Here is a 14,156-nt window from a genome sequence, read left to right as displayed (position 1 = left end):
CAAAGACAATTTAATTAGCAAGACTTGTTGCTGACCTGTTATTATGTCAGAATGGTGGAAGAGCTGTGTACGCTTCAATATCATTAGAAAACCACTTGGTTCTTTCATATAGCAGCAGTGCCCCAATATGTAAATCTCTATTGTCATAATCAAATTAAAAATTCTTTATCAGCGCAAAGAAAGAGATTATTATAATAAGAAAGAGATTATTATAATAAGGAGGAAGTATTCAGAGTGCATTTCAATGTTTCTAATTCAGTGCTGCACATGTATCCCCATGCCATACACGTCCAGGACATGTGCATCTTCTTCTCTTTGTCACTCATGGGTTTTTGCTTGTATTGAGTTTTTAGAGCATTAATGATTTTTTCCTTTTAATGCATTGCATTCTGAGCCAGACAAATGTCAAGATAAAATGCAGCTCCGCTCTGTCAAACATTGATATGTCCTTTATCATAATACACTCATCTGAAATGGCTACAGACACAATATAATTCATTAATCTGATTTAATCATAACCTTTTACTAAGCCTTCATGATCTCCGGTATCTTCTTTTATTCAATAAAGGGCATTAAATCTATGCATTTCATTACAGTGACTTAGACATTTTATACTACATGTCTTTATAGATTGTAATTATTGGTTTGTTGTTTTCATGAGTCTAGTTGTAGCGCTGGCATCTCTGCCTCCTGCCACTATTTCCTGGCTGAGACGCCGATCCCCTTACCACCGCGAGCTGCGGTGTCCTCTCTCTTGCGTGCAGATCCCTGGGCACTGTGCTTAGGGTGCGCGCTTACCTCCTCTTAAAGGGACCGCGCGCGTGCCATCCTAAAGTATGCCCGGCCAATTTAAGGTACCTCCTCCAATACGAAGGTGATTGTACAAAATAGTTTTTTGCATGTAACTCTCTGTTTAGTTTTCAGGTCCCAGTACTTGTACCAGCCCACCTGCCTATCAGCCGTGCCTGCCTGTCTATCAGCCGTGCTGGCCTGCCTGCCTATCCACAATGTCCGCCTATCTGTCTATCAGCCGTATCCGCCTGCCTGTCCATCGGCCACGTCAGTCTGTGCCTGCCTCCTGTCTCTGGGGGTCAGCTGCCAACCATTCGAGGTCAGTACCGGAGTAGCACCTGGTTCACCTTCCTTGTCCCTCCTTGGTCACGGAGTCGTTAAGCCGCCGTAGATCTAAGGTTGGATTCGGCAAGGCATCTAGTTACGCCCCTCCAATCTCTCCTTGCACCACGGCACAGTGGTTCCACCATCCGTCCCGTTACACTAGCGATCCCTCCTTCCTTCCCCTCTTTCTCTCCTGTAGAGTGTAATCCCGTATGGTCAGCAGGGTTCTCTCTCTCGTCTCACCCCCCACATGTATTTTCAAAAAAACGACAAGATTTCCGGTATTGAAATTCACGCAAATTTATTCACAGCAAATCATACTAATTGGAAACATTCACCAAAGCTGGTGAATTCGAATTTTAACAGACCCACTCATCTCTAATACTCACCTGTCCTTAGCCCTCACAATATTTGTCCCACTGCCACAACCCTGGCTTCTCTTCCTTCTTCTTGTCCCTTGTTCTTCCAGTGGGCACCACTACTGACTAGGTTCTATACAGTCACGTGGGGTGTGATATACAGTACAGACCAAAAGTTTGGACACTCCTTCTCATTTAAAGATTTTTCTGTATTTTCATGACTTTGAAAATTGTACATTCACACTGAAGGCATCAAAACTATGAATTAACACATGTGGAATTATATACTTAACAAAAAAGTGTGAAACAACTGAAAATATGTCTTATATTCTAGGTTCTTCAAAGTAGCCACCTTTTGCTTTGATGACTGCTTTGCACACTCTTGGCATTCTCTTTATGAGCTTCAAGAGGTAGTCACCGGAAATGGTCTTCCAACAATCTTGAAGGAGTTTCCAGAGATGCTTAGCACTTGTTGGCCCTTTTGCCTTCACTCTGCGGTCCAGCTCACCCCAAACCATCTTGATTGGGTTCAGGTCTGGTGACAGTGGGGGCCAGGTCATCTGGCGTAGCACCCAACCACTCTCCTTCTTGGTCAAATAGCCCTTACACAGCCTTGAGGTGTGTTTGGCATCATTGTCTTGTTGAAAAATAAATGATGGTCCAACTAAACGCAAACCGGAAGGAATAGCATGCCGCTGCAAGATGCTGTGGTAGCCATGCTGGTTCAGTATGCCTTCAATTTTGAATAAATCCCCAACAGTGTCACCAGCAAAGCACCCCCACACCATCACACTCCTCCTCCATGCTTCATGGTGGGAGCAAGGCATGTAGAGTCCATCTGTTCACCTTTTCTGCGTCGAACAAATACACGGTGGTTGGAACCAAAGATCTCAAATTTGGACTCATCAGACCAAAGCACAGATATCCACTGGTCTAATGTCCATTCCTTGTGTTCTTTAGCCCAAACAAGTCTCTTCTGCTTGTTGCCTGTCCTTAGCAGTGGTTTCCTAGCAGCTATTTTACCATGAAGGCCTGCTGCACAAAGTCTCCTCTTAACAGTTGTTGTAGAGATATGTCTGCTGCTAGAACTCTGTGTGGCATTGACCTGGTCTCTAATCTGAGCTACTGTTAACCTGCGATTTCTGAGGCCTGTGACTCGGATAAACTTATCCTCAGAAGCAGAGGTGACTCTTGGTCTTTCTTTCCTGGGGCGGTCCTCATGTGAGCCAGTTTCTTTGTAGTGCTTGATGGTTTTTGCAACTGCACTTGGGGACACATTCAAAGTTTGCCCAATTTTCCGGACTGACTGACCTTCATTTCTTAAAGTAATGATGGCTACTCGTTTTTCTTTACTTAGCTGCTTTTTTCTTGCCATAATACAAATTCTAACAGTCTATTCAGTAGGACTATCAGCTGTGTATCCACCTGACTTCTGCACAACACAACTGATGGTCCCAACCCCATTTATAAGGCAAGAAATCCCACTTATTAAACCTGACAGGGCACACCCGTGAAGTGAAAACCATTTCCCGTGACTACCTCTTGAAGCTCATCAAGAGAACCTAGAATATAAGACATATTTTCAGTTGTTTCACACTTTTTTGTTAAGTATATAATTCCACATGTGTTAATTCATAGTTTTGATGCCTTCAGTGTGAATGTACAATTTTCAAAGTCATGAAAATGCAGAAAAATCTTTAAATGAGAAGGTGTGTCCAAACTTTTGGTCTGTATTGTACGTCAAATGTCTCGAAGTGGTTAAAGAGTCGGACATTGAATTATAAGATAGCTACCTCTAGTATATTCCACTATAAAAAAAAGCCTTTTTTCTCTCAGGGATAAAGCCCTTTTCTTTTTGCAATTTGCAAGTTTTATTTTCCCATGGAACATTGCTAATAAAACGTGATATACAATTAATCTCCCTAGGGAGAGTCAGTAACCCCTCAAAACTTGTAGATTGTTAAAGAGATATGGGATTCTCTATGAAAAGCTATTTAGTAGAAAGGGGGATATGTGGTTTTTCTACTACTGGATATTTACCTCTACATTTTTGTTGCATAAAAAACGCCAGAAAAATATTGCTAAAAATCATAACAATGCATACATATATACATATTAAAAATAATAAAAAAAATGCATGTAGTCCCATTGGACAATTAGGAAAATTAGATAGACAAAAAGTCACTGAAGTTCAGCGAAACATCATTTGACCATTACTAAGAGTTGAAATTGTACTTATTAAAGGGCTCTTCCCATCTCCAAGATCCTATCCCAATATGTAGTAGGTGTAATAATAATAATAATAATATTAGCAAATACCTCCAATTAGAAATGTAATATAGTATAGTTCTTCTGATTCCCTTACCCATATGCAGGGCATTGAAGTAGTCTTTTATTCATGCATGCTGACATATTATGTGCATTTAAGGTGTATTTTCAAGTAATTAAATTGCCTTAGTTAGACAGCATGAAAATAAGCAAGTTTCCAACTGACTTGCTTTTTCTATACTGAAATGAGAGCTTTTATCTTTTATAGTGTACATCTGGGATCAATGAAGCTTAGAAACTATTGTCTGCTCAGACCCTGACTGAGAGTGCACAGATGTTACATTCCAGGAAAGGGGTTCACTCCTAACATCCAAGGAAGCACTAACCAAACCATTTATTTCCATGCAGCAGTCAGCTTCTCATCTCCCTCTCGTCCTCTCAGCTTGCTGTTAAAAATCTTGCAAAACCACCAGCAGGCAGCATTGACTGTTTTAAGAGCATGTATCCTAATCACAGCTCTCACTTTCCTGAGCCATGTGCTTGTCCAAATAGGCTGTTACCTCTATAGACAAATACTGTAATAGCAGCGTAGACTCCAGAACAAACCACTGATAGCTGAATGAATTACAAAAGACCTTGCTTTATAGGTCTACTAATACTACAGCTCTGCTTCTCTCGAGAACTGTCACTGAAGAAGGAGTACCCAGTGTCAGAAACCAGTGTCAGAAACCAGGAAGTAAGGAGACTGCATATCTCTGAGTTGCTCAAGAGACAACTTTAGAATACATCTATAAGTGTCACGGCAGGAACCTGTATTCCTTCTCAGTGCTGCCCTACTCACTGTGGTCATCAAATGGCTCACTGACTTTTGCTTCTTGCAGCACTGCAGCATCTTGGGGTGGTTTCCATTTTGCTTTTAGGGGGCGTGACTGGTCTCTGCAGGAATTTAACTCTGCTGTGTCCTGCAGAGATTAGGTTCCCTGGCTTATCCCGTGTCAGCAGGCTCTATATCTGGCAGCTCCTCCTATCACTCCTGGCCCGAACGTTGGTTCATTGTGAGTTTGCACTGCTAGTGTCTAGTTTGTGCTAGTGTGTTTGTTTCCTCCCGTTACTGACCCAGCTCATGTACCCAACCTTTCTGACCTCTCCACTCCTACCCTTGGTTTCATATCTTGAACCTGTGCTGCCTGCCCCTACTTCGGACGGTCTGACCACATTTTTGTCTTTGCTGTCCTGTACCGCTTACCCATGCCTCTGACCCTCTGGTAAGCTGTTGCAGACCCGGGGACTGCCTTGGAGTGGTACCTGGTGACTAATGGTGGACAAGGCTATCCTCACCATCAGAGGCTCTAGCAAACACCCGGTAGTCACTTAGTTACACCCCTCCTAGGTAAGGTCAGCCCGTGTCGCAATGGGGCCTTACCCACTAGTTTTACAATAAGTAAAAAAACAGTTAAATATTAGTAAGGTAATGATATAAAAAATGTTCTTCACTCCCTGAATATAGGAATGATGTGGAAGTCACTACTGTTCTTTGATCTAACATGAGATAAATATTCAAAGATTCTAATAAATGTCGGACAATGAATTTCAAACAAAGCTATAAAGCAAAAGCTTAAATAAGGAAGCGTAGTGATCAATAGTATTGAGGAAGTTGCCAATGTACAGCAATGGATTTTATTACAATTTAGCATTTAGAAACCTGTTCAGTTATAGAATAACAATGTCTTATCTTATATTTATTTAGTGTCATTAACCTTCTTAGGTAACAGTCGTAAATTATAATATTCATACATATTACACTTCGTGCCCAACATCTGTGCTCAGTTTTCCAGGCTCTGGAATAGTGTAAACCCTGGCATAAAAAACTGAGAACTTTAAGATGTTGCCAGGTTGTATATAATTTCCAAAGACAGATCAGGGACACAGTAAAATGGAAAGGCATTATGATGCATTAGATCAAAGATACCACAATTTTAGCTTTGACTAATTACTTTTCTAAAGCCACAGTGCCTTTAGGAATTTGATTTACGTTCTTGTGGCCTTTGACTAGTCTAGGTTCTATAAGCTGCAGAAGAGCCATTGTTTAACAAGAATGCTTTGTACTCAGAAGTAAGGGCTCATATATAAAAGATGTACAGTACAGACCAAAAGTTTGGACACACCTTCTCATTTAGAGATTTGTCTGTATTTTCATGACTATGACAATTGTACATTCACACTGAAGGCATCAAAACTATGAATTTACACATGTGGAATTATATACTTAACAAAAAGTGTGAAACAACTGAAAATATGCCTTATATTCTACGTTCTTCAAAGTAGCCACCTTTTGCTTTGATGACTGCTTTGCACACTCTTGGCATTCTCTTGATGAGCTTCAAGAGGTAGTCACCGGAAATGGTTTTCACTTCACAGGTGTGCCCTGTCAGGTTTAATAAGTGGGATTTCTTGCCTTATAAATGGGGTTGGGACCATCAGTTGTGTTGTGCATAAGTCTGGTGGATGCACAGCTGATAGTCCTACTGAATAGACTGTTATAATTTGTATTATGGCAAGAAAAAAGCAGCTAAGTAAAGAAAAATGAGTGACCATCATTACTTTAAGAAATGAAGATCAGTCAGTGCGAAAAATTGGGAAAACTTTGAAAGTGTCCCCAAGTGCAGTTGGAAAAACCATCAAGCGCTACAAAGAAACTGGCTCACATGAGGACCGCCCCAGGAAAGGAAGACCAAAAGTCACCTCTGCCTCTGAGGATAAGTTTATCCGAGTCACCAGCCTCTGAAATCGCAGGTTAACAGCAGCTCAGATTAGAGACCAGGTCAATGCCACACAGAGTTCTAGCAGCAGACAAATCTCTACAACAACTGTTAACAGGAGACTTTGTGCAGAAGGCCTTCATGGTAAAATAGCTGCTAGGAAACCACTGCTTAGGACAGGCAACAAGCAGAAGAGACTTGTTTGGGCTAAAGAACACAAGGAATGGACATTAGACCAGTGGAAATCTGTGCTTTCATCTGATGAGTCCAAATTTGAGATCTTTGGTTCCAACCACCGTGTCATTGTGCGACGCAGAAAAGGTGAACTGATGGACTCTACATGCCTGGTTCCCACCATGAAGCATGGAGGAGGAGGTGTGATGGTGTGAGGGTGCTTTGCTGGTGACACTGTTGGGGATTTATTCAAAATTGAAGGCATACTGAACCCGCATGGCTACCACAGCATCTTGCAGCGGCATGCTATTCCATCCGGTTTGCGTTTAGTTGGACCATCATTTATTTTTCAACAGGACAATGACCCCAAACACACCTCCAGGCTGTGTAAGGGCTATTTGACCAAGAAGGAGAGTGATGGGGTGCTATGCCAGATGACCTGGCCTCTAGAGTCACCAGACCTGAACCCAATCGAGATGGTTTGGGGTGAGCTGGACCGCAGAGTGAAGGCAAAAGGGCCAACAAGTGCTAAGCATCTCTGGGAACTCCTTCAAGATTGTTGGAAGACCATTTCCGGTGACTACCTCTCGAAGCTCATCAAGAGAATGCCAAGAGTGTGCAAAGCAGTCATCAAAGCAGAAGGTGGCTACTTTGAAGAACCTAGAATATAAGACATATTTTCAGTTGTTTCACACTTTTTTGTTAAGTATATAATTCCACATGTGTTAATTCATAGTTTTGATGCCTTCAGTGTGATTGTACAATTTTCATAGTCATGAAATTGCTGAAAAATCTTTAAATGAGAAGGTGTGTCCAAACTTTTGGTCTGTACTGTATGTCTAAATGAGATGTTCCTCCCTGTTAGAAAATTGAGGATGTTGCTGGATTATTACTATAGAAAATAATTTCTTCTAAAGACTTATTACACTCTGTATAGGTTAACAACAACATACAATTCCATCACTGGTGAATGGAGACATCATTATTTATACGTGATATAGTAGAGTAAATAGAGCTTTAAAAGGAAAAAACACCCATAGATTTTGTCCTTGGTTTAAAACTACGGTACGACGATTTACCGGATTTAAACCTCCAGCCCATGCAATCGTTTTTCCATTGACACGCTGCTTAAAGGGAATCTGTCAATAGGTTTTTGATACCTCATCTGAGAGAAGTCTACATCTGATGTAGGCAAAGAAAAGCTGAATCCAATGATGTATCACTTAGGTTACTGGGTGCAGCCGTTCTCACACAATCAGAGTTTTTAGATTTACCATGAAGCAGAGCTCAGAGAGAAAACCCCGCCCACACCAGGCTCTCCATATACAATGTCTATAAACAGTGAGTTGCCTATCACAGGAGGGGGCATGTCAGACCAGGGCTCAAAGCAATGATAAGCTACTGGTGCTAAAACAATCATTGTAAGCAAAGAGCTTGAAAAGAGAGGCATCACTGAAATCTGTGTTTTAACCCGTATCTCATGCTGTCTTCAGTATACATAGCAAAAACCCGTTGACAGATTCCCTTTAAGTCTCCTGATCCTTACAGCCAATCAAAGAATGCAGGGGTCCACCTACTGGTGGAACAGTGACACCACCTGTCTCTGATCTAGGTGGGTGCCAGCTGAGTTTTTTTCTTTTTTCACATATCCCGTCACTTGGGAAACATTTTATTTTATTCCTTTAATTTCTGCACATCAAGTATGACGAATAGAACAGATGTGAACTTGTCCATATATTGACTATCATTTCTTATCATTTAATGGCTCCTTGAAAAAAAAAAAAGTATATATTGCTATTGAGAGATAATTGCTTTCCATCTTACAAAAACAATCGCCTTAAAGACTAAACATATCAGCAATTACCACACTATTCAATGCAATTATTCTATAGCTATTCAAAAGACATAAACAATTTAAGTGATATCTCCAAGAACTACAAATGCATAAAATGTAAATGATTAACAAGCCTATTACTAAGTGCTCAAGAAAAAACAAGGCATAAATTCTCATGCTGCCAACATATTGGCTAGTTATAATCATAGGCATAATGGTTTATGCATGAATAATTTATCCTTGAGAAATCTGCCCTGCTGTAAAAAAAAAGAAGACATAGCGCTAATTTGCCGAGCAAGAAAGAAGAATTTCTGGGAGATGTATACAATGCAGAGATTCATTATTTAGAGTATTTGACAGGTAATGATTGTCATCGGGCACAAACTTACCTCATGTGACAAGTAAAAGGCAGCAATCCCCAAGGGCCAGAAGCAGCACAGCATGGAAAATACGCTGAGGCCAAGATGGTCTCTTGGTGGCATCATTAAGAAGTTATCTTCACTTTCTGTGTCACTTGAATAGTCGCTCTAAAAGAACATAAACAACAAATAGCAAATGTATTAAGGGGGTATACAGACATAAAATATAAACGCATAATATGCCAATTGTGATGTGCTGTGGGAAATCAGCAATTCAGAATATAAGGATATTGTATGGTTTTCATGGAAATACTTCAAGTGCCTGATAGGGATTCAGTTAATGGGTTCATGGAATGATCACAGCAGGCCACCCGAAACATCTCCCTAGTTGGCCAAACCAAGTTGTCTTTTTTTTTGCTCAGTTTGCAAATACTGAATATAATTGATAAAACGCTCAGCTTAAGAATATGTGTACCTGTAAAGGAATGGAGAAGCTGCCCATGCCCACCTTGAAGATCGAATGCATTGCCATGTTATAAATATAGTTTTATCTAGTTTGTTTTCTGTAAAAATGGGTTACCTGCAGACAGGGTTAACTATTTGAACTGGCCCTGAATGGGAGAAATTACAGGTACATGGGCACAAGGAATGCAGTTTCCTGTTAGGCTGATAGGGACCAGTGTTTGAGAAGAAATGACCTATAGTCTTGTAGCTTGCAGATCTGCATGTAAATGGGTGTTTGTGTGCCAAAAAGGGAGGCCATGTCGGATAGTATGTCCTGAAGCAAATACGGACTAAGTGGCAGCAAGATTATTTATTACAAGCAAGGGGGCCTAAAGCAAGGACTAAGCTCATGTAAGCATTCCTTATCACAGGCAAGCGGGTCTTAAGCAAACGTTTTTCTTAGAAGATAAGAATTTAGAGTGTAACCAGACCTGAGGGTCATAGAGGAGAAGATGGTCAGGCTGGGATATGAGTTCTAGAGATACAGTGGCACAGCAAGGCGTATGTGGCCTCACCGGATGCACTTAGAGAGTACTAGTGAGGAGTCGTACCGAAGTACCTCAGCCAGTGAGGTCCACACAAATCAACTGGGAGTTGAAACCAGCTGTGCTTGCTGTAGAGACACACCTCGATCCTTGTGGTCCTCACAGAGGAATATGGATGTCTTATAATGGTTTGCTGGAGTTATGTAACAAGTGTAAACGTAAACTTCCTGCCTCTGTATTGTGCAGAAGAAGCATTCTTTAAGTGTTGTGCCTGCTATCTGAGGTATATATTTTTCATCAAGTTGTTCAGTAAAGAAAACATTATTTTTGGACTCTGGTCTCCCTCATCTATCTGGTCCTGACCTGCCAAGTCAAGAGGCAGCATGCAGTCTGCAGAAGCATATCGCCAAGATAACAGCAGCACACACACCCATTTTCCTGTAGCGTGGTGCGGATGATGTGAGACATGGCTGCCACCCCCCACGTTACATGCACACCGTCGTTTACACGCCGGTGAACCCCTTTATTTTTTGAAGTAGAAGATGCTTCAGGAAACTCCAGCATTTCTGTAGAGGCCAGCCATCAACATCTTTTTTATTTTACTTTATATGTAAACTAGTGAGCAGCTTCCAAACGGCTTTGTGTATTAGGTAAAAAATGTGCTACATTATCTCTTGTTTCTTGTCTTTAATTGGGATGGTTAGTCTAGCATGTGCTCAATTCTGTGCAGCCTAGCATTGCAACACTTAGCAGATGCCCGGCGGAGACATTTGTCTTTTCTCTACATACTGTAGTGCTTCAATTGAAATAAAATTGTTAGGGAACCTGCTGACAGATCTTCTTAAAGATTACCTGCCTTTAAAGGCAATCTGTCACCAGGTTTTTGCTACCTGATCTGAGAGAATGACGCCAAAACAATCCTCAATCCATAATCAAAATAGCCAGAAAAGAAGCACAAACAGACAACGGCACATAAAAAAGGAACTTCCTAATAAGGGTAATACGAGCTTAAAAAAATATCTTTATTTATAAATCATAAAAATTATTCAATCAGTATAACAAAAAATATCACAAGATGGGGGGTACGGATGAAGAAAAGGTGGGTACACCTGGTAAAATAAATATTTGGCACACTGTTGTAATGCAGGTGTCAGAAATGCAACACACAGAAACACGAAGTGAGGGCAGTCAGAGATGTGTAAAAATAATTTATTAGTGTTGAGCGAGCATGCTCGACACTGCTCGGTACTCGCCCGAGCATCTCACTACTTGGGATGTTCGGCGAGCACCGAGCATTTCCGGGTTACTCGGGCCGGAGCTCGGGTCTCCGCCCTGCACGTTTGGCGCTCTTTACAGAGCCAATGAACATGCAGGGATTGCCAGCCAGTCACTGTAATGCCGCAGCCATGTTGGTTGTGGGCATTACAGTGATTGGCTGGCCGCACAGCGTCACCTCGAGTATTTAAAACCGGGCGCCGCCATCTTGGACACAGTCGCTCCGTATCAGCCAGTGTAGGGTCAGTGCTGCTGAGCTAGGGAGAGATTTATACTCCGAAATAGTTAGTGTAGGGTCTCTAAAGCCGGCCAAATCAAACAAACAGTCCTTCTCAGGACTAATATCCATCCCAGATATCAGGTAGGCAGGCAGGCTGTATAGGAGACACAGTGGTTATACCAGCAAACACTGCATTACAGTCCTGTGTGCTCCAGTTGGTCAAATTGCTAGACTTATCACCCCGGTCTCAGGGGCCAGGAAAAAATTTTTTTTTTTTCATCTAAATCCTGTATTTTTTTTTTTCCTCAGTCAGACTGTTCAAATACACGTCTTATTAACCTTTTGGTATTTCCCCCCCAAAAAAAAAAAATTGAGTGTGTCTGTGACTGTTCAGACAACAATATATCTGTTTAAAAGAGTCTGGTGTAGGCCAGAAAAATATAACTGTGGTTTTGCAGTTCCACAGGTCACATGTCTGTATTATCCTGTTTTTGGCATTTTTTGCCGTAAAAAAAACTGTAATAGTGTCTCCCTGACTAGTCAGACACCAATATATCTGTTTAAAAGAGTCTGGTGTATGCCACATAACTATAACTGTGGTTTTGCAGTTCCACGGGTCAAATCTCTGTATTATCCAGTGTTTGGCATTTTTTGCCGTAAAAAGAAACTGTAATAGTGTCTCCCTGACTGATCAGACACCAATATATCTGTTTAAAAGAGTCTGGTGTACGTCACATAAGTATAACTGTGGTTTTGCAGTTCCACGGGTCAAATCTCTGCATTATCCGGTTTTTGCCATTTTTTGCCGTAAAAAAAAAACGTAATAGTGTCTACCTGACTGGTCAGACACCAATATATCTGTTTAAAAGAGTCTGGTGTAGGCCAGAAAAATATAACTGTGGTTTTGCAGTTCCATGGTTCAAATCTCCGCATTATCCTGTTTTTGCCATTTTTTGCCTTAAAAAAAACTGTAATAGTGTCTCCCTGACTGGTCAGACACCAATATATCTGTTTAAAAGAGTCTGGTGTATGCCACATAACTATAATTGTGGTTTTGCTGTTCCACAGGTCAAATCTCTGTATTGTCCTGTTTTGGGCATTTTTGCCGTAAAAAAAACTGTAATAGTGTCTCCCTGACTGGTCAGACACCAATATATCTGTTTAAAAGAGTCTGGTGTAGGCCAGAAAAAAATATAACTGTGGTTTTGCAGTTTAACGGGTCAAATCTCTGTATTATCCTGTTTTTGGCATTTTTTGCCGTAAAAAAAAACTGTAATAGTGTCTTGCTGACTGGTCAGACACCAATATATCTGTTTAAAAGAGTCTGGCGTAGGCCAGAAAAATATAACTGTGGTTTTTCAGTTCCACGGGTCAAATCTCTGCATTATCCTGTTTTTGCCATTTTTTGCCTTAAAAAAAACTGGAATAGTGTCTCGCTGACTGGTCAGACACCAATATATCTGTTTAAAAGAGTCTGGTGTAGGCCAGAAAAATATAACTGTGGTTTTGCAGTTCCACGGGTCAAATCTCTGCATTATCCTGTTTTTGCCATTTTTTGCCTTAAAAAAAACTGGAATAGTGTCTCCCTGACTGGTCAGACACCAATATATCTGTTTAAAAGAGTCTGGTGTAGGCCAGAAAAATATAACTGTGGTTTTGCAGTTCCACGGGTCAAATCTCTGTATTATCCTGTTTTTGGCATTTTTTACCGTTAAAAAAAACAGTAATAGTGTCTCCCTGACTGGTCAGACACCAATATATCTGTTTAAATGAGTCTGGTGTATGCCACATAACTATAACTGTGGTTTTGCAGTTCCACGAGTCAAATCTCTGTATTATCCTGTTTTTGGCATTTTTTGCAGTAAAAAAAACTGTAATAGTGTCTCCCTGACTGATCAGACACCAATATATCTGTTTAAAAGAGTCTGGTGTAGGCCAGAAAAATATAACTGTGGTTTTGCAGTTCCACGGGTCAAATCTCTGTATTATCCTGTTTTTGGCATTTTTTGCCTTAAAAAAAACTGTAATAGTGTCTCCCTGACTGGTCAGACACCAATATATCTGTTTATAAGAGTCTGGTGTACGCCACATAACTATAACTGTGGTTTTGCAGTTCCACGGGTCAAATCTCTGTATCATCCTGTTTTTGGCATTTTTTGCCGTAAAAAAAAATGTAATAGTGTCTCCCTGACTGGTCAGACACCAATATATCTGTTTAAAATAGTCTGGTGTAGGCCAGAAAAATAGAACTGTGGTTTTGCAGTTCCACGGGTCAAATCTCTGTATTATCCTGTTTTTGGCATTTTTTGCCATAAAAAAAAACTGTAATAGTGTCTCCCGGATTGTTCAGACACAAATATATCTGTTTGAAAGATTCTGGTGTACGCCACATAACTATAACTGTGGTTTTGCAGTTCCAAGGTTCAAATCTCTGTATTATCCACTTTTGGGCCTTTTTTACATAAAAAAAACAGTTTGAGTGTGTCGCTGACTGTTCAGCCCCAAATATATCTATTAAAAAAAGTCTGGTATACGCCAGTAAATTAGAACTGTGGTTTTGCAGTTCCACGGTTCAAATCTCTGTATTATCCAGCTGTTGGCCTGTTTTATGTAAAAAATAAATAAATAGTGTCTCCCTGTCTGTTCAGTCACAAATATATCTGTTTAAAAGATTCTGGTGTAGGCCAGAGAAATAGAACTGTGGTTTTCCTCTTCCACGCTTCTAATCTCCTTTTTATTAACCTTTTTCCATTGATAGTGCGAGTGTAAGCTATTTTACTTAATTTACAATGGGCAAGGTGCG

General features: G+C 40.7%; 1 protein-coding gene across 3 annotated transcripts in view; it reads right to left on the bottom strand.

Annotated features, from left to right (window-relative positions):
- SYNDIG1 (synapse differentiation inducing 1) overlaps positions 1-14,156 on the bottom strand; it is a 457,525-nt gene that overhangs the window by 111,662 nt on the left and 331,707 nt on the right. For all 3 annotated transcript variants that reach the window (XM_073672507.1, XM_073672506.1, XM_073672510.1), the window contains one exon: positions 8,900-9,037. In XM_073672507.1, coding sequence (XP_073528608.1) covers positions 8,900-9,037 — 138 coding nt within the window. The remainder of the gene's footprint in view (positions 1-8,899; positions 9,038-14,156) is intronic.

Source organism: Phyllobates terribilis, unplaced genomic scaffold, assembly GCF_046119375.1.
Source record: "Phyllobates terribilis strain yellow unplaced genomic scaffold, ASM4611937v1 Scaffold_3__8_contigs__length_932513732, whole genome shotgun sequence".
NCBI lineage: Eukaryota > Metazoa > Chordata > Amphibia > Anura > Dendrobatidae > Phyllobates > Phyllobates terribilis.
The sequence above is the reverse complement of the archived record's forward strand: the minus strand, read 5'-3'. Positions and strand labels throughout refer to the sequence as shown.